The 21,083-nt window shown below is 43.0% G+C and overlaps 1 protein-coding gene and 1 long non-coding RNA gene across 9 annotated transcripts; one reads left to right on the top strand and one right to left on the bottom strand.

The window, feature by feature from the left end:
• The first annotated feature begins 242 nt into the window (after positions 1–242).
• On the top strand, positions 243–8,178 carry LOC133625242 (uncharacterized). The gene is made up of 3 exons (XR_009818549.1): positions 243–310; positions 4,468–4,573; positions 7,924–8,178. It is a non-coding gene; the product is annotated as an uncharacterized LOC133625242 (long non-coding RNA).
• Positions 1,683–20,796, bottom strand: OCIAD2 (OCIA domain containing 2). 8 transcript variants are annotated; one of them, XM_061994313.1, is made up of 9 exons: positions 20,464–20,796; positions 17,923–18,038; positions 16,579–16,716; positions 13,987–14,080; positions 13,131–13,184; positions 8,801–8,848; positions 7,705–7,810; positions 6,382–6,457; positions 1,683–3,278 (listed from the first exon to the last, which is right to left on the bottom strand). In XM_061994313.1, the coding sequence occupies exons 3-8, from the start codon at positions 16,636–16,638 to the stop codon at positions 6,388–6,390; spliced, it is 432 nt and encodes a 143-aa protein (XP_061850297.1). In that variant the 5' UTR covers positions 16,639–16,716; positions 17,923–18,038; positions 20,464–20,796; the 3' UTR covers positions 1,683–3,278; positions 6,382–6,387. The 8 variants fall into 8 exon arrangements, with proteins under 8 accessions (XP_061850297.1, XP_061850301.1, XP_061850298.1 ...); XM_061994317.1 differs by having other exon boundaries at positions 16,579–16,713; XM_061994314.1 differs by lacking the exon at positions 17,923–18,038 and having other exon boundaries at positions 16,579–16,774.
• Positions 20,797–21,083: the final 287 nt, after the last annotated feature.

Genomic DNA, 21,083 nt, shown 5'->3' with positions numbered 1-21,083 from the left:
TTTTTAAATAGGGATTGAATACGGTATGTGTAAAATTATTTCAGGTAGGTAACAGGAAAGTCTCCAAAGACAAGCAATCTATTGCAGTTATTTAAGGTTAATGTCATTACTGCTTTCCTCTTCTACTCTGACCCTTTTTCTATTTATAATTTCATAAAATGGATTGAGGGCTACATAAAGCTACTCACTTTGCATGCATTGCAGCTGAAGGATGTATTTTGTTTCTTGCTTTTAGCAAGTACGTGGACTTCAACTAAGCTGAGAGCTGCCTAAGCACACAGTTAAACACCCTTGGTGCTGGGTGAAGAAGGTAAGCTCTACTTTACAGACTCAAATGACTAATACAAAGCCATTTATGTTCACTGGGGTTTTTTTCCCTTTTTGTAACATCCTCCTGCCAAAAGGGAATATATATACTTGTATTAGTACAAGATTATACTAATTAAAGTGTTAGCACTGCATAAACGACGCTTAATCCTTGGTAATGTCAACTCTTTCCTGCTGGAGATCCCCATCCCTCTTATTCCAGACTGAAATAAAGACAACAGAAGCAACTGATTACCTCAAATCCTTCTTTTTTATTTTTTAGATAGGTCACCCCTAAATGAAGTGTTTTCAACTTCTGCTTTAATTCAAAATAAATCCTTTAACCGACTTGTGTGAATGCACGATAGCAATGGTCAACAGGGGTGAGCTCACTAAGATGTGCACCATTACTGCCAAATGGCCTATACTAACTTACAGCTCTTAGAGCACTTTGTCCAGCATCAGGAGCTTATCTTCCCAAGCAGAAAAATCATCAGGCCATGAGGGGCACGTGAGGTTTCATCCAGCTTTTCCTGCCTCTCTTTGGCATACAGGAATAATGTAAAATAATCAGTGTTCATTTGAACCTGCCTTTCTGCATCCTGCTAACTACAACACCCCAACAGCCCTTTTCTTACAGAACCTCTCCTGTAACTACAGGGCACTTTTTTCATTATTAAATGTCGAATCTGAAGAAGCTTAGAGGTTTAATTAGGTCCTGTAAGCCACTCAATGCTAAAAAATGCAGCCTCTGGCCAGTTGCACCCTCAGCACAGACATGCAGCCACCAGGAAGATCCCAACAGACCTGTAAGTCACAGCACACTCTAATTGCATCAAATTAATTAACGTGGTACTGAATGTGTTGTGAGTCTTCCCCACCCTTTTGTAGCTGGTGCTTTTAGGAGTCAGTTAAATTTTGCATTATTTGAAAATAGTTTGTGTTATATCTAAGAAATACTGCAACATCATTGCTACCTCATTATAATGGCTTTTGACTACATTGTTGGTCAAGCAAAGCAGGAGAAATTGAGTAACAGCCTTGCCAAAACATATCTCCTGTTATTTCTCAAATCAAAGAGCATTCATGTGGAGCCTGACACCTGACAGGCCTAAAAAGTTACTCGGCCATAAATCCTCTGAATTGCTTTTAAAGACCTTCTGAAGAACAGTTTTCCCACCAGCTAGGCTCATTTTTCCTTTGATATGCACAAAACTAGTGCTAACACAGCTTAGATTCACAAATGGCCTTTTATCCATAACAGTACCACAGTAACTCAAGAACCACACAATTAGCTAATCAGAGTATTGACTCTTGCAAAGTATAGAAATAAATTTAGGAAACATGGAAATAAATTTAGGGAAAAAAATGAGACATTTTTAATATAACTACATTTATTAGAGCAAAGAAATAGGAAGCCTGAATCAAATTCCACTTAAAGTGTCTAACAGGATATAACACTGACCACAATAATAACCTTTGAGAGCCTGACCTGAAAGGTCCTGTGTCACATGCATCACCCTCCATCATAGAGTGTCAGGGCTTGCCTCAGATGACCCAGGCGTGACTGACTTTGGTGCAGCATCTCGCTGTTATCTCAACAGCAGATGTCAGGTGAAGGGAAAGCAGCTACGAGATGTCACCGTACGAGTTTTGCTGCCTATTGCTCTACACTGGTGATCACGACATTCTTCTCAGAAAGGAGGTGGGCTTCTCTGTGGTTGTGTAAACCTGGCTCCCTGTAGCCCCAGCTGAAGACTCCCCAAGGCACAAGCATCAGCTCTGCTACAGCACAGCAGCATATCCTTGACCCAGAGTGCCAAGGAAGAGCTATGAACAAAGTCCATTGGAAGGTAGGAAGTGTAAAACTAAAGCCCCTCTTGAGACAGAGGTTCTAAGTAGCTCAAGAACTTGGAAGGTCAAACATAATTTGGAACGATATAAAATCTTAAAGGGAAAAAACAACCAGGAGGCTAGTTAGTCTAACTCTTCTCCTTCTGCCTGGTTAGGAAAGATGACTCTCTCAGTACCGTATCAGGGTGCTGTGTGTTTATTTAGCCTAATGGCTCATTAAATCCAGAATGTCATTTCTGTGTAGTGACCAATTAACTGTTACTTTATACATTTACGTTCTATATATCTTGCTTGCAGAAGCAAGTGCCTGATCACAGGCATAGCATATAAACAAACAAAAAATAGCCTGCATAGAACAGGTTTCAGCAAGAGAGGAGTACAGCCCAAACTTCTCAGTAGCTGTACATTTTATTTCCATGTCAACCGCCTCACCACATTTAGGCAACATTTCTGCTCTGGATGTGTATGCCATGCTGTCTGTATATAGTGCATGACATCTACATTTTTCTCAACAGCTGCCAGCCTTAGGTTGTGTGCAAACCATAAAATATTGTATCTTCTGGTTCAGTATGAACGTTGCACGTGCTTTAGATACCCCTGGCAAAGTGGACTTTTATGTAAAACTGGCCTTTTACAAGTTGGTTCATCACAGTAACTGCAGCGTGACCATACCATAACAAACTTCTGCCTTAGTGGCAGCACTCCATAAGTGAGAACTCAGCTCAGAGACTGAAGAGCTGCTCAACTCTGCAAAATCCTTTCAAGATCCTTGCACACTTTCTTTTTGATGTAGGAGACAAAGATTGGGGCGCACGCCGCTTTGTGTGCTACACGAGCCATTGCTGGCATCTAAGTACAACAGACTTATTCATTTTTCAGTGATAAACTGCACTGAAGGCAGAAAAATTAACCAAAACGTGCTGAGAAGTGAGAAAAGAGGAAAAACCAACAAGTGTATGACAATCAACTGGTATTTACCATGAACAGAACTGTGTGACATTACGCAGCTACTACAAATAAGCAGATTTAGACCAAACCAAAGGCATTATTTCGTCTCTGCAGAATTAAGCCTTGAAAGAAGCAACTGATCCGTAAGATTTCTATCATCTTCACCACATCTGTAAATGGAAAGAAAAGACCTGTTATTTAGGAAAGTGGCACCTTGCTTTCAATGTGAAATGTGCAGCTTCTTGGTGATTTCTCTGAGAACTCTGCAAAGTCCCCAAGGAAAAAAAAGACATCACCTTTGGACTCAATGACAGGAGGAGAATTTTATCTGTGTGCTCCTCCGAGGCAATGCCAGAGCTTGTGTGTAATAGAGGTGAGATGGGCTCAGCAGGGCCTCTGTACATTTTTAGAGCACAGCATGCTAAGTCAAGAATTCTTGTTAGAACATAAATAGAAGCTATGAGGCTATTATTTTCATTGTTTAACAGTAGGGAAAACACCACAATGCTTACAGTGTTTCCTAAGTTTCTAAAACTTGTCCATTGAAACTGATTTCTGGTAAATTCAAAATATCACACTGCTGGCCCAAATATAACGTCTTTTTCCTTCCAGCAATTAAAATGGGAAACAAATACGCTTGTCTTACATTTGCTTTCAAACTAGGTTTCTGAGTAAGCTTTTTAGCCCTCAAAAAACCCCAACTAACCAAACAAGAAGACCTAAGTGGCTGCTAAAAAATGCAGCAATCAATGTCTGTGATAAACATGTGAGCTGGAGGAGGGAACAAGTTCCACAGCAGAAATTCCAGGACCCACTGTAGATGGAAAACAGAGGGGTCTGTGGCATTCTGCATTCTTCCCTTGATGCAGCTGCAAGAGTCCTTTGTATTTGAGACAATTTTGAATATATTTAAAAGCTAATTGGTACTTACACACCAGAAAAAAAAAATTGTCAGCTCAGAGAGAAAGGCTGAAAAAGCTGAAAATGTGTTTCAATCTGAAGTTCAGCAACCCCTAGCTCTGACAAACAGTGAGGTAAATCCCTCCATCAACACTTGATTCTGCTACATAGATAATTGCTAGTAAGGAACCATCCTCAATGAAACATACCTTGGAACCTTTACTTGAAATAGGTGAGGCACCAGCCTACTTAAGCAAACATTTATTTAAAAGAAAAATCTTTAAAAGCACTTAATCAGCACAGTAATGCAAAGACTTAATTAAGCTCACAATGGCTAGTAGACTCAGGGAGTCATTCATTCACAATTATCTAAGCCTGGCTTGCTCCTTCCTTCATGCTGGCACTAGCAAGTTACTCCCCAGAAAGGTTTGATTTTTGTTTTCTTCCCTTTCCTGACAGGTCTGATATCCAGCTAGTGCAGTGAGCTCATCTGGATCATGATGCCTGACGATCTCTACAGCTGGCAGATGAGAAGCACGGCTCCTCTCAGCAGCAACCCTGCTAGGTGAGCCCAAGCCAAAGAATGTTTTCTGCTTGTAGCATTTGCAGCTAAAATGCTTGAACAGTAGCAAAGTTGATAAAACTCAGAAATTTATTCTAATGGCTTCTTCCAAGACAATCCTTATTGCCATAACATATTGCTGCGTGGCAAAAATCCATCAAAATCTCTCTTCTGGTAAGTACAGGTTCTGCTAGGATTCTCCACGTTATAGATCATCTGCAGCCATGCATTTCAGAGCAAGAAAGGGACTATCACCAATAGCCTTGTCTAAATTCCTACATAAATTCCTACTCAGTCCAACCATCTCTGAACGAGACTTATGTTCCAAGCTGCAGTTGGAGCCACAACAAACTCACGTGGCAGGACTTCAAATATACCTCCCCACAGCCCTCCTCTCTTGCTGGCAGCCAAGTTATTTGTAAACACTTTCACACGTTCTCCTGCCTGTGAGAAATGTAGGCCAGGTTACCACAGGCAGAATGTGTGAAAATGCTTTTAAAAAGCCCAGCTGCTGGCCTGTTTTTCATAGACAAAGAGTGAAAGTGCTTTTTAACACTCCCTTGCCTTCCACCCTCTAGACCCTTCTTTTTCACAAAATCAATTTTCCCCTTTCTTGGGGTGAAAACATCAGGTGAGCTGTCTCCCCTGCCCCACCATATAGTTGCTCCAGCCAAACCACAATACATTTTTAAAAATGTATTTTAAAAGATCAACATCATCCAAAATTATTCGATTCTGAAGTCAGAAAGTTGTAAATTGAAAGGAGTTATCTTTATTTTCATACAAGCAGTCAATCCAAATGAATTCCAATCAGATGAATAAGCAGAAATTCTTCAGAGGTGGAGGATATAAAACTAGCATGAAAGGTATGCAAGGTAAAAATGAAGAGACAAATTTAATTAGAAACTACAGATAAATAACATTTCCTCTAAAGGTCCCTTCCAACCTGCCGCGAAGTTTTCGGCTCTTGGCCTGAAAAACCCAGGCTCGAAGCCTGAAACCCAGGCTCGAAGCCTGAAACCCAGGCACGAAGCCTGAAAAACCCAGGCACGAAGCCTGAAAAACCCAGGCACGAAGCCTGAAAAACCCAGGCACAAAGCCTGAAACCCAGGCACAAAGCCTGAAACCCAGGCACAAAGCCTGAAACCCAGGCTCGAAGCCTGAAACCCAGGCTCGAAGCCTACTTCATGCGGCGATCAACCCAGGGTCCGATTCTCAGCTGGGTGGGAAGAAATCGGTCCTACTCAATGTGAGTGATAGCAGAAATCTTCTTCTTGAGAGCAGGCTCTAACTTATATACACAGCAGCTTCAAAGCTAGCTCAGCAACAGCAGCTAATAGATTACATTCTCATGTTCATCCTACTTGCGGTTTCTGCGATAAGCAAGCTCCCTCACATTTTCCCATCTTGTTTTTCTCCGAAGTTGTTTTCCACCTTGAGCTGTTAGCTCGTTAGCTGAAAACAGCCCGACCTTGAAGGAGCAAAAAGCAGCCTGCTGTCTACATGACAGCAACTGCTTTAACCATGGCTCTGACTCTGGTTTTGATTGTGCATTAAATTCATATAACTAGAACTCAGATTGCCTTGCCCCATCAGGCCTAACATTATACCCTGGGGTCCATGTCCATTCTCCCTTAACCATTCCTCGACACCAACCCCTACCATTCTATGATTCTATGATTAATGCTCCAATTTTAATTCATGATTAAAATCCATGGCTTTCACTATTATCAGTCAAAGGTTTCAAACCAGAGCACCACTCAATATGGAAAATAGAATGAGATTTTGTTTTAAATTTGAAGGTTGCCTACTTGGGACTAAGGTGCAGAAGGAACTGCACCTCCTTCTTCATTTGATCTCAGCTTTTCTTCACTGTGATGACAATGCCTGCAAGATTGAAAACAGATAAAGCAGTCAAGAATTTGGCTGGATTTCTTCTGTTACAACCATACAGCGTGCTGGCAAATGTTCTTGAAGAAATGATCTCTTGCCTATATTCTCTTATTTTTGTAACTGCTTTATAGGACATAAACTGCAAATGATGACATCTAAATGTCTCAGAAAATAAACCCCTACTACTTACTATTAAGTACCATTCCCAGCAATCACCAAAATATAACTGGATTCTTTTCTAAGCAGGAATCATATAATAGAAAAGACAGTTCTTGCCATTGTACCTATCAATAATGAGCAAACAGTTAGGAGCAAGTACAAAAGAGTGACAAACAGCTGCTTTGTGTAACACTAAGTCAGGAAAGTAATAGCTCTATTCTGAGAGGGAAGAATGGATGCAGAGAGATATATGAACAATGAAGGTGCTTCCACTATCAGACAGATGGGAGTTTTCATAGGCACAGAAGCTCACAATGGTATAGGGGAAAGATGTGCAAAACCAGAGGAGAATGATTTTGTGGATAGGATTTTTGGAAAGATATTTTGTGTGTGAAAGGTGCATTTGAGAAGCCATACTGGGAATGAAAAGTATTACTGGTAGTTAAAGGAGGAGCTTAGAAGGAAGTCAGAGGGTGATCTGACAGGGAGGAGTACTTTACATGAAGTTTAAAAAACGATGGAGGTGACAGAAGGCAACCATTGAGATCTACGATATGCTTAATGTTGCAAGGTGGAAAAAATCCCCTTGCTGTTTGTGCTCTTTGTGGTTTGGCATGACAGTACGAGGTTGGGCAAAACCACAGAGGAGGAAGCTGAAATGTATGTTGAGATTGAAATTGTTGTTACTGTATGAGGGTAGTGTAAATAAACCTGCAGTGCATTTGGCCTGATGTATGCACAAAGGAAGACTCCAAGGAGCAAGTGATATCACAGATAATTGTGAGACACTTAGAGGCACAGTATTTCACAAAAAGAGAATTAGTAATTGTTGTTCCATTGCATTTAAAAGTACGAGGATTTCATTTAAATCATGAGTTTCCTAATAACAGGTGTTACACTGAGTTTAATTTGCATTTTCTGAGGAATATTTAGTATTCTCTAATACTGTCACATATAGCCTAAGAATGAGTAGTACCTCAAGACCTGATTACAGAATTTAAGATGGAGGTTTTGCTGCATGGAATTTTGACTATGTTTCAGACTATTTTGATCTAGGCTGAATAATTTAAATAAGGACAAACCTCTTGTGTTGAGGACCAAATGCCACAATACCGCTTTTCTGGAACTTTTTTTGGCATTCTCCCATGTATGACACCTTTCCAATGACAAAACCTAAGACACCAGCAACTAAACAGACAGATTACAAAACATTGTTAATACAAGAGCTTAAATCAGGAGTCTGCAATTAGCTACTTTTTAATCATATAACAAACTGTATGCAGTGTGTCTTCTCAAAACAGGTCACAAGGACATGTGAAGTAACACAGGGACTACTGGCATGACTTCAGTAACTACTGTAAACCGGCTCCCTATCATGAGACACAGCAACTGGTCCGAAACAATGCATGCAGGAAAAGGATATCATATTCAACTGGAATTACAAGACTTCAGATTTAGAGGAAGAGATTAGAGAGAGAGCCTACCATTAAATCAATTCACAATGTCAGCATGAATTTCTCCTGCCCTTGTATGCACCTCACGGTACATTCCCAGTGATTGCAATTCTAAAGCTATCCTCTCTGGGCTTCTAAGCAGCCATGCTATTGCACTGGGGCTCTCATTACAGAGTCACAACAATATTACTTCAACATCCTCAATTTTCTGCTGAACTTCTGCTGAGGAGGGAAATCAGCTTCATTTCTTCCCATTTAAGACCCATCTTACTGCACTGTACAGTTTCTGTGCTTTTTTATTTTTCTTCATCAGTGTGGTCATTAGACACACATTGAATTAGAATCAGACAGTTGAGATTAATCAAATGAGCATATGAAAGGGAACACACTATTTTATATATTATACTATAATGGCTCTTTGATACCACAAGATGTGTGATCTGCTAAGCATGGCTGGTCAATGAGGCTGACACTGTTTATAAAACAAAGGTGAGATCGGTGTTTTTACCAATTTGAGAAGATACATTAAGTAAATATGAGCTGCTACTGAAAGAACCTTTCTTCATATATGTATTTTTAAACACTTCAGAATTCTGGTTTCCCAAAGCACTGTGGTAACATGCCATAAATTCCAAAAAAGGAAGAGTTTGAAAACCGATTCAGAGAGATGCAACTGAAGTCTGTGTGTGAATAACCTTTCCTTCTAGAATTGAGTACAACTTACCTGCCATCTTAGGTAATGCACCAAATTTTGGGTTTGCTGCAAAAAAGCCTAAAATAAAAGGAAACAAGAAAGATTATTCAGTTGAGGAACTCACCAGCACTCAAAACCAAGACAGTATTTTTCATACAAGCCACCGCATTTCTGAAGGCGAAGGGCATACAAAGACCTTAAAGGTCCATTAACTCAGATTTACGAACATCAGGGCACTTTCTGTTCCACTGGTTCTTAGTGCATCTGTTTTGGGATAGTCCTAAGTCATAGAAGGAAAAACAATCTGGACATGGCAAGATTCAGTTCAGGCAGGGGTTTGGAGTGTAGATCAACAGGAAAGCAGCATGGCTGCCACTGGTGGCACCTGGAAGAGGAGATGGTGGCTTGTGTTTCCGCACAAACCAACCTTGCAAATACAATAGCAAACTGAAATCACAGAATCATAGAATGGCAGGGGTTGGAAGGGACCTTTAGAGATCATCTAGTCCAACCCCCCTGCAGAAGCAGGGTCACCTAGATCAGGTCACATAGGAACATGTCCAGGCGGGTCTTGAAGACCTCCAAGGAAGGAGACTCCACAACCCCTCTGGGCAGCCTGTGCCAGGGCTCCCTCACCTGAACAGTGAAATAGTTTTTTCTTATGTTTAAGTGGAACTTTTTGTGTTCCAGCTTCATCCCATTACCCCTTGTCCTGTTGCTAGCTACAACAGAAGAAAGGGATGTCCCAACCTCCTGACACCCATCCTTTAGATATTTATAAATGTTAATAAGATCTCCCCTCAATCTCCTCTTCTCCAGACTAAACAGCCCCAGTTCCTGCAGCCTTTCTTCATATGAAAGATGTTCCATTCCCCTGATCATCTTGGTGGCCCTGTGCTGGACTCTCCCCAGCACTTCCCTGTTCCTCTTGAGCTGAGGAGCCCAGAACTGGACACAGTGCTCCAGATGAGGCCTCAGCAGGGCAGAGTAGAGGGGGGGCAGAACCTCGCTTGATCTGCTGGCCACACTCTTGATCCCAGGATGCCATTGGCCTTCTTGGCCATGAGGGCACATTGCTGGCTCATGGTTAGCTTATTATCAATCAGGACTCCCAGGTCTCTCTCTGCAGAGCTGCTCTTCAGCAGTTCAACCCCCAGCCTGTACTGGTGCATGGGGTTGTTCCTTCCCAGATGCAGGACTCTGCACTTGTCCTTGTTGAACCTCATGAGGTTCCTCACTGCCCAACTCTCAAGCCAGTCGAGATCCCACTGAATGGCAGCACAGCCTTCTGGGGAATCAGCCAGAGCTCCCAGTTTGGGAGCTTACTGAGGACACTCATCCAGGTCATTAATGAAGATGTTGAACAAGACTGGCCCCAGAACTGATCCCTGTGGAACTCCACTGGCCACAGGCCTCCAACTCAATTCTGTGCCATTGATCACCACCCTCTGGGCTCTGTCATTCAGCCAGCTCTCGATCCACCTCACTGTCCACTCGTCCAAGCCACACTGCCTGAGCTTTCTGATGAGGATGTTATGGGAGACAGTGTCAAAAGCCTTGCTGAAGTCAAGGTAGATGACATCCGCTGCTCTCCCCTCATCTAGCCAGTTGGTTATGCACTCATAGAAGCCTATCAGGTTGGTCAAATAGGATTTCAAAAATATCATATTAATGGTCCAGCTCTTTGTGCTGCAGCAGGCCCAAACTGTTCTTAGTAATTTTGTGGCTATTGATTAAACTCATGTTAAACTGTACCACTGGTATCTACCCTGCTTCTCTGGTGAGGAGAACTCATACATTTTGTCCTCTAACAAGGGAATACAGCATGCTGAACAAGAAAACTAAAACATTTTCTTTAGCTTTTCCCATCAAATTCTACCTTCCCCCAGTTAACACTAGGAGGTAGAACCAGCACGCTTCTGAGAGTGTGTGTGTGTCTGCAGAAGAGTGGAGGTCTCCACACAGACTACCACAGCAAAGTGAAGGGAAGCAAACACTGTTTGCACAGTTACATGCATTCAGACCGTGTTAAGGAGGCTCAGAAGTTCCAGTTTCCTCTTGAGCCAGTGCACTGTGTGCAGTCAGCAGAGAGGAGTGTTTCGACAGAAGCATTCAGTCTAGGCTAAGTGCAAGGGCCTTTGCCTGCTGGCATCTATGCAATTTTAAATGGGGTCTCTCATGGGAGGACCAAAACTGTTGTTTCTTCCTAGACACATGCACCTCCTCCCCAGTTGTTAACAGACAGTAATGATTACTTAATATAGGCATTTGTTATTTCACAGCTGATTAGAAACATCCAAGGATAATGGTGAGAAAGTGAGATGCAAAGCCAGTGCCAGAGGCTGGCATGCTGGCATGACAGCTCCAGTGACCTGCCTAGTACTGTTCACCCTTGTTCAAATGTGTAATCGCTTGCCTTCCCTCATACACTCTCCCTTGCTCCCTCAGGTCAAGGATGCGATAGGGAACCCATGTCAGCCTTTTGTGGTATAGCAGAGCTTTTAGGTTTTCTAATCTAGTCCTCCTGATCATCTTAGTAACATCAAAAAAAAAAAAAAAAACCAGTGATGAGGAGGAACCATAGTAATAGTAGTCAGAACAAAACAAGGAGCTTGCAAACCACATATAGTGAGAAAAGGCTGAGCCATTTCCACCTCCTCCATTTGCTGTCTCCCACCACCCATCTCTTACAGCCTCTGGATTCTTGCAGACATTGGGACTCTTCTCCTAAGTGCCTTTGCTGTAACCAGCTACTGACGCAGACTGAAGGACTCTCCTGTGGGATACACCCATCTTAGTGGTCTTCAGAGTGGACATCCTTCACTCTTTACCCAAAATGCTACCCTCAACCTTATAATTAGTCAAGATCCCCAGAAGAGAAACTGCAGGTGCAATGTGTGGAGCCAAGCTCATACACCACACAAACAGAATACAATTCTCTTTTTTGTCAGCTTGCAAGCCATCTCTATAAAGAGCTCTTTGTCTCCCCAGTTTGTCAGTATCCCTTGTCCCTTTGCACCAAAGCAGTATTCATATTGGACTCTACTCCAATACATGTGACAGAGTCCAGCTACCAGTCTTTCAATTTGTGAGTTTTCTTTCTAGCTCATGTTCTTTCAAAAGAATGACTGTGCCAATGAAATACATAATGATCAAATCACTGTAATGGTGATGGTGATGATTGAGATGGCCAAGCCAAGAGAGTTGTAGTGAATGGAGTTAGATCCAGTTGGTGGCCAGTCACCAGTGGTTTTCCCCAGGGCTCAGTGCTGGGGCCTGTTTTGTTCAACATCTTTATCAATAATCTGGATGAGGGGATTGAGTGCACCCTCAGTAAATTTGCTGATGACACCAAGCTGGGCGAGTGTGTCATCAGCACATTTGCTTGAGTGCTTGAGGGCAGGGAGGCTGTTCAGAGGGACCTGGGCAGGCTGGAGCAATGGGCTGAGGCCAGCTGCATGAGGTTCAACGAGGCCAAGTGCTGGGTCCTGCACGTGGGACACGACAAGCCCATGCAACGCTACAGGCTTGGGACACAGTGGCTGGAAAGCTGTCCTGCAGAAAAGGATCTAGGGGTGTTAATCAACAGCTGAACATGAGCCAGCAGTGTGCCCAGGTGGCCAAGAAAGCCAATGGCATCCTGGCTTGTATCAGATGTAGTGTGGCCAGAACGACCACGGAAGTGATTATTCCCCTGTACTCAGCACTGGTGAGGCCACACCTTGAGTACTGTGTTCAGTTCTGGGCCCCTCTCTACAAGGACACTGAGGTGCTGGAGTATGTCCAGAGATGGGCAATGAAGCTGGTGAAGGGTCTGGAGAACAGATCTTGTGAGGAGTGGCTGAGGGAGCTGGGGATAGTTAGCCTGGAGAAGAGGAGGCTGAGAGGAGATACGATCACTCTCTACAGCTACCTGAAGGGGAGTTGTAGTGAGGTGGGGGTCCATCTCTTCTCTTCAGTAATGACTGGTAAGACACGAGGAAATGGGTTCAAGCTGCATCAGGAAAGGTTTAGAATGGACATTAAGGAGAACTTTTTCACTGAGAGGGTTATTAAGCACTGGAAAGGGCTGCCCAGGGAGCTGGTGGAGTCACCATCCCTAATGATATTCAAAAGATGCACAGATGAAGTGCTGAGGGATGTAGTTTAGTGATGGGCCTGGCAGTGTTGGGTTAGTGGTTGGACTTGATGATCTTAAAGGTCTTTTCCAACTGTAATGATTCTGTGTGTGATTCTGTGATTCTGTGTGAGAGGAATACTAATATGGAAAAACAGCAGGCCTTAGGGAAGCTTGCATTTCAGTATCATTCCATAGTCTCAACTTCATAACTTAGAATCATCATATGTTTTTTACATTTACCTTTTGAGACTAGCCCCTGGGTGACAAGCATGCTCCCAAGAGACAGAGGAAGAGCTGTAAAAATAAAAAGGAGTGCCCAGTAAGACATCAAAATTTCTTACCTATTTGTTAAATATTTGTTAAATATAAAAATAAACTCTTTAATATGTTAAATGGTTTATATATTTATAATGTTAAACACATTACTCATCTTCTAAGCATTAACTTTGCATACTCTCTTAATCACCAATTACATCTGTGCATTCAGATTACTGTCTCTTCAAAGCAAAGATGTGCTCACACAGTGCAGACATCAGGCATCTGGAGCTAATGCATTCCATCTATTTATTAAAGAATAGCTTCCCTAATCTGTCTATCTCCTCTCAGTACTGCAACACTAGTAATGACAGCAGCTCCCATGAAATGCTGAAACCCTTTTCAAGCTTCTCCTCTCAGAAAATGTGTAATTTGGACATAAGGTGGACTTAAAAGGCACTAAAACACTGAGTAACTAATATTTTAGATGTCATGACACCTGAAGAATTTCAGAAACCCAAGACACATAGTCATGCCTGCCTTTCTTTCAAAAGCAAGGATACGTATGTAATAAAGCAAAATATGCCTAATGTTGTTCTAATAACAGATCTCAAGAACAGAACCAACTCTATGATTGTTAAAGTACGTTCATATTAAGCAAGAGCTTAATTCAACCACCTTTACAATGACTACACAAATTATTAGATTAACCCCATAATAACATACTGGTCAACAAAACCCAATGTATTTCAATAAATGGCATGGCATTTTGAAGCCAGTTTTGCCGAAGTACAACAAGAAGTCATTCTCAGTGTGGTAAGAACAAGTTTGCATCCATCACCTCTGTACCAGAAACTTTCTTTTTTGCATTCTGCACGGATCCTTGCAATTTCTCCAGCACCGTGAGCATGTGAGATGGGACAATAAAACATCGGCTGAAAGGATAAATCTGTGTTAGCTTATTGAATTTAATCTCACAGGAAGAATAAAAAAAATCAATTAAAGAAGACAAATGATTTTAAAACCAAACAAAATACAATGCAAATAAAACCCCAACAGAGAAAGCAAAACTCCCTGTTCTGTTGTTAGCAGTGTGATGAAATGCTTGATACCCTGCTATAGAAACGGAAAGGACAACATAGGTTTCAAGTTAAAACCACTCATCTTGTTGGTCTAAACTTTCCTAAAACTGCTCAGCTGTTGCTTACCCCACAAGTATATTGCTTCATTTCTGTTAGCCACCTCATTCTCATGACCTACATCACCTTTCTGGGAAGGAAATGACAGGAAATAAAAGCAGAGTGGTAGTTTCTAAAAATGAAGTTCTGCCTCATACAGAAGCCAATTTAAGTTCAGTAAGAGCAGATTTTGCAAGTCTTCAGAAGAGGTTCAACATAATCTCTGACAGATTCCCCTGTCAGAGATTCTCCCTACTTAGTCTAACTTTCTCTCTGAGCAGTTGATATATATTCATGGCATCAACTGAACTCAACTGTACTGGCCTCACCCTCATAATAATTAGCTCGCCCGAAGACTTCTTTTAGACTAATGGTAGCTCTTTTTTTTTTTTCCCCACTTTGACTGTGAGAAAAAAAGGTGTCAGTATTCTCTCTTGCATTTTGCTCTCCAGGGTATTGACATGTGGATATAAACAAATGATTTTTCTTTTAAGAGATGACTCAGTTATCAGTTTTAGCACTTCATGTATCATTTTTGGACATGTGAAATATACAGGTGTACTGGTTTTGGCTGGGAAAGAGTTTTCTCCATAGTGACTGGTATGGTGCTGCATGTCAGATTTGTTACCAAACCAGGTTCAATAACACAGGCATGTTTTAGCTACTGCTGGGCAGTGCCCCACTGGCGATTAGGCTGAGGGTGCACAAGAATTTGCTAGGGCACACAGGTGAGACAGCTGACCCCAGCTGACCCAAGGGATACCCCATACCGTTCAATGTTGTGCTCAATAAACAATAAAGGCTGGGGGAAAGAAGAGTCATCATCAAGCTAAAATTAATTCAAATTTTGTCTTTTTTTCTTCTGTAAAAAACACCTATGAACATACTTTTTCTTGAAAGCAAAATCAGACTTTGTAGAACAAGCAGTGCCTTGGGAAAAAGAGCACAGTGTTCTACTACAGGACGTCACCTTGTTTTATGCCCAACTGATCTGTGATTTTGTAACTGTAAATAATAAAATGCATTTATTTGTTGCAGCCATACATTTAACATTTTTGCTAATTACTACTTCAGTTCTTCTCCAAGCACAGCTCCCAGTAGTTAATGGTGGTACCACTTTAGCAGACAGTAGAGAACTGACTCTCCACTCCAGACCCTAGAGAACCACTCCAAACTGGTTTCACAGCAAGGTCACAGAAAATACAATAAAATCCAAATGGGCTGGGTGAAAGATAAGGAAATGAGTGTGTCAGAGCCCTGTGTGCACCAACAGGCTTTGCCACCCTCCTAACCCCATACACACCCTGACAAGGGTTTGGTTGCTTGGGCTCAAAGTCAACTCTGATATGGCTCAGTTGCATAACACTGAATTAGATTGCAGCAAAAAGAGAATTTGAATGAGCTGCAAGAATCTTTGCCTAGGGTCTCCGCCCTTCAGCTCAGGAGCTGCATTTAAGCTCAGGCTCTTGCCTTAACTGTGTTGTAGGTATGCCTGTACCTGGCCTTTTACCATGATGAACCCTACCTTGCCTTTCTAACTTGACCTGCTGGCTTACCATCAGACTTGCCTGGCAACCACTGGCTGTTGGCTGACCCTGGTTAATGTCACCAGATCTGCTCAACTCCTCTATTTTGGGTACTGTCATTTTTGTCCCTGAGGTCACAACCTCTGCCTGCCTTACTGTCACTGGTGGCTCCTGGCTCACCCTTCCCTGCAGATTATCACATTTTTGCTGCTCTCTGGCAGCATCTGGTTAGCAGCAAAATCATACCACATACAAATTCCTTGTGGTTAATTCCCTGCTGATAGCATAAAATGGTAAAATCAGAGCCCCTGTGGAAAGCTGACTTCTCCAACAGAGGAGAATGCTCAGCTGCTGTACAGCTAGAGGGTAGGTTCTTGTGCAGGTACTACTGTTCCCTTCTGCCCTCTGAACACATACACACACAGAGGCCCATCGGCACAACACGACGGGGACAGCTTACACCAGACTAGTACCCATGTGCTGGAGCTCTGCCAGTCTGTAACTAGTTTTACTAGCATAGCATCAATTAGAGCCCATCATCCTAAGACTGAAAAGCTTACACCCAGCCCTCTGAGTGTACTGAACCAGGAAGAATAACATTTCTTCTTTTCAGTTATATGCTTAAGCTAAACAGACATCTGTTTCTCTCTTCAAGAAGAGTGACCAATGCAAAACCCCAGTTATTCACTAGCAATTGCATCAAAACAGAAGAGAGGAAAGCCAGCTTACCCATCCCGTTGGAATTAGTGGAGATGTCTGACTTTCCTGTTGAGTTGTTTCGGAAGACATTGCCTCTTTCCTTGTACCCTGATGCTGATCTTGGTCAGCAGAAATGGTGTGGTTTACGCTTGGCTACCTTGTTTTCTGCTAGGTTCAGAGGTAAAAAGCCAAAGTAACATATTAATGCTTCAAGTTCAATGTTTACCTAGAAACAATAATGACTAAGTTGAAAGGAGCATATTTTTACAGCAGATAGCATCCAATCACCTGTAAACAGAGTTTACAGTATAGCCTTACCACCTGCTTGCAATAAAGAGTTTTGTGTAGTCTAATTCAAACAGGGAAGTTGATAAGCACAGTCAGATGCTAGATCATGACCTAGCACAGTACTCTTAGTTATAAAGAAATGAGAACAAATACTAGCAAGTCATACAAAACATTTTTTTTGTAGAGCAGGTGAAACACTGAGCTTTTTTTAATGCTCTGTCCAGAATCACTGCACTGCTCTTATCCTCATGGCCATCACCTAAAGTTTTGATTCCACAGGACCCATAATGGAAACCTATCACAAACCACATCAGCATTCCCAACAAACACCATCCAGTTGCAAACATGCTGTAAAAAACAAACAAACAAAATCTATAAGAATAAATAGATTCAAGAGAGTTTTAGAGTAAAAATCTTCCATGCCTGAGAAATGTGCTGCTAGAGAAAAGCAAGAAGGAATCCCATTTATTCACGGAATAATTCAAACACCTAAACTGTGATTTTTACCTAGCACTTTGCTGCCTAGCCTGGCACTTTATTTATCAACATACAGGGTACTGCTGCTTTTCAAAACTACCTTCTGAGAATGGTAGCACTGAGTGAGGCTGAAGCGACTGCAAAGGACAGAGTTACACAGGAAACACATGCAACAATTTAATAACCCAAATGGTTTTTGGCATTTGTAATATTACTGTATAAACCACTTCCTGTACTGATTTTGAGGTCAGTTACACAGCCATATAGCTCAAGCAACCACTGCTTCATGCACACTGGATATTCAGACAGTAATGTTTTTTTAAGTAATGGAATAGAAGCAACTCAGCCTTGTCTCTCCTCTTGGTAAAAAGACTCAATCAAGCACTGCATTCACACCAATTTGCGCTTTAGTAAAAAATTACAGTGACCACTGTGTCTTTGAAAAAAATTAAATTTGAAAATCTCACTGTCTGCCTCGCCCTGACTAACTAAAACCAACTTAATTTTCCATCAGTTTCTCACCACTTAAAGCAAAAAAGGAGATATGAGAAAACCGCATAAAATGTTAAAGAGGTTTACGTCAAAGACACAAATTTCTCCTTTCCTTACCTGCTTTCTTGTCTGCTCACTGCTCACCTGTGCAGATGGCTGCATAAAAAGCATTACTGGAAATTACTACTGACTGGTACAGTTTCTAACTGCTGCAATGGATTTGAAGTGGCCACCTTTTACATAAAGGGTAAAAAAGATGGTCACTGGAGGAAAGAAATATATATTTTTTAAAAGAGTATAAATTAGGTTATGAAAATGTGCAGCTTCACCTCCTGTATTGTCTTCAGCATACATTTCTCCAGAATTATAAGTTATTTGGCTATATTCAACATAACAAAGAATCCCCAAAATATGTAGCCTACCTCTTGGTACCTCTCTCACTTGGGGTGAAAGCTGAAAGCTACACTGGCAAGATTGAAATGGACAGATGGAGTCAAAGTCATAAAAATATTATTTAATTAGTAATACTTGACACATATGCTGCTTCCTGAGGAATTTAAGTGTCCCAGTATTTTGGGGCACTGGGTGCTAGATAGACAAACATCATCCCCCAAAATAACATTTTTTTAAAAGTTAGTAAGATATTTAACTTTGTTGCAGATTTTTACTGTAACATTTACTGTTTTCTCCACCTAACTATATAATTGTTAGTGTAACAATTAACTGTGTATTCTCTCAGCTGCCTTGGGAAGAATCTGCCAATTTCTGTTTCACTGAAATACCTATATTACACATGACTAAATCAACGTGGTCTGCAAGGACCGTAATTTCAAAAAGCTTCCTATGCTACATGAACTGTTTTGGATCATTTAGTCATTTACAGAAGAAAAGGCTAATACAAGACACCCGAAAGATCTCATGATTTTGACTCTTCTAACTGGTTGATAAAGAAGCAGTATGCAAGAAGATTGCTGAGTTTTTCAGACGTGAGTATTGCCAGCTTCATGTACCCTGCTTTTAGTACAAAGCCTCTTTCCGAATAGGAACAATGATCACATAATGTCTAACATTACTCAGGGGAGAAGGTAGGAGCCAAAATTGCAAGTGTTAAGTGATATATGCAGTTGACTGTGATCTACAGTGGAGGTACCGTGCATCTGCCCTGGGCAGGTGCCATCAAACAACAGTGACCACTGAGACAACTCCCTCAGACTTCAGAGAAGCCCTTCAAGGACAGAGTGTCCATTGGGAGGTCAAGCGGAAGTCTCGCTACCATGTTTCACATGCATCTTCTGAACTGGCTCTTTAATTTACATCCAGGCTCATATTCCAAAGGAGATTCAACTGAGCAGCTGCATCAGGTCTTCAAAGAGAAGCTCCCCACCTGGAAGGCAGAGCGGGTGACTGCCCTGCGCATGCCCAGCTGTGCCCCACAGCTCCGCTCTGATGTCTGCTGGCCCTCGCCCAGGGCACAGTACTCCCGGCAGCAACAAGGCATTACTTTGTACTTGTTGCTTTCTCCAAGGACCGAGGATGCAGCTGGGGACGCGCAAAACACTAGGAGGCCTCTGGGCCCCGTGGGAGGGAAGTTGCTGTCAGGCCCTGAGCAGGTGTCAGATCCGTCCGACTGCAGCTGCCCCCTTTGCCTTGGCCCTCGCGCCCGCTCCCCGCAGCCCAGCCTGGCACCAGGAGAAGGCCGGACGGGCAGCGCACGGGGCAAGGCGCCGCCCGCTCACGCGGAACTCGCCCCTGCCCCGGGCCGGCCGCCCCTGCCCCCGCCCGCCTTCCGCCGCGAGGCCGCAGGAACGCGGGCCAGCGGAGCTCACCGCCTGCGGGGCGGACAGCAGGAGACGGGCACTCCGCCGGGCGGCTGGCAGCGGGCCGTGCCCGCACGCAGCTCTTCCCTCCGCTGGGGCGCTGGGCCAGCACAAGGGGAATGGGGGAGGCTCGGCCGGGCCCGGCCCATCCGCGGCGGGCCCCGTGCCGCCCAACCCTGGCAGCCATGACGAGGGGCACGGCAGCCATGTCCCTGCGGGCTCGGGCGCCGGCCCGCTGCCCGCGCCGCCGGGCTCCAACTGCCATCTCCCGGTCACTGGCGGTAGGGACAGCTCGGGTAGCCGCTCCGGGCCCCGCCAGGCCCCCTCTCACCCCAACGCTTCCTTGGTCCTTCCACTACCTGTTACTGAATTAGCAGTTTAGTTTAGTTTTAATATTGAATTAGCGCTGGGGCAGTTCCACTTTGACCGTTTCGGAATGAAAAGCATTGCTTATCTGCTTTGTAATATCAATATTAACAAGAAGTAATCAAGAAAAGTATTTTCATCAATCAAAATGAATCTTGCAAGAAAGAGTTATCCTGAAAATGTCAGCTTGGGGGTATTCAGTCCCACCCTGTGGACTGAGTGGGATTGTTTTGTTACATGGTACCAGGAGTGATGACTGGCAGCCAAAAGGTCTAATCCAAAATAACAAAATGGCTGGAATTTTGGCAATAGTACAACGGATACAAAACTTGCAACTTGTAGAACAACAAAACTTGCAAACGTAATCGAGAGCTGTCAGGCAAAACTTGTAACAGAGTTACCCTTATGTGCCTAGCATGCGATCAGAGGCAGGGAGGAGAGGAAGAGAGAGAAAGGACAGGGAAAAAGAAATTACCACCCTTGGATCCAGCGCTGGCTTCTGCTCGTAGTTGGGATCCTCCAGGAGTGGGCACGCACTCAAAATGCACCCCTTCCTCCTCTTGTGCTATGAGTGCCTGCCCACAGAGGCGGGGGTTTCTGCATCACTGAGCAAGCGCAGTGTGAGCTCGAGGAACATTCCAGAAATGTGTCAGTGGGCTGTGAGGCTCTTGGGGGGTCTCACAGTCCCTCTTCCGAGACTCGGCCAAGAGTACCGTTTCACAACCACTGCTGCACAGGTGGATGGATGTGGTTTCCAAGAGCAGGGACGTGGGCACACCACACGCTGCCCCACCTCCACAGGCTCTGTTTGCTTCTGCTCTCAACACGGAAGTTTGAGGCAGGCTCTTTATTTCGCAATTGGTCAGTATTGGGAGCCTCACAGAGGGGTGAGTGACATGTTCCTCCTGGAATACTGAGAAAAATTGTTCCAGTTCCTCTGAAAAGAGAAACATAATGCCTTTCTTTAACAATAAGCTTTCTAAATAAGCATGTAAACCTGAGGTTTAATTTGCATTTTATCGTCAATAAAAACTGTCTGGGTTTTTGGTTGGTTATGGACTTTTTTTTTTTTTTTAAAGTGAGACACAGTATTTT

This window comes from Colius striatus, chromosome 3 (genome assembly GCF_028858725.1).
Source record: "Colius striatus isolate bColStr4 chromosome 3, bColStr4.1.hap1, whole genome shotgun sequence".
Lineage (NCBI taxonomy): Eukaryota > Metazoa > Chordata > Aves > Coliiformes > Coliidae > Colius > Colius striatus.
Note: the sequence above shows the minus strand (reverse complement) of the source record. Positions and strands in the feature narration are given on the sequence as shown.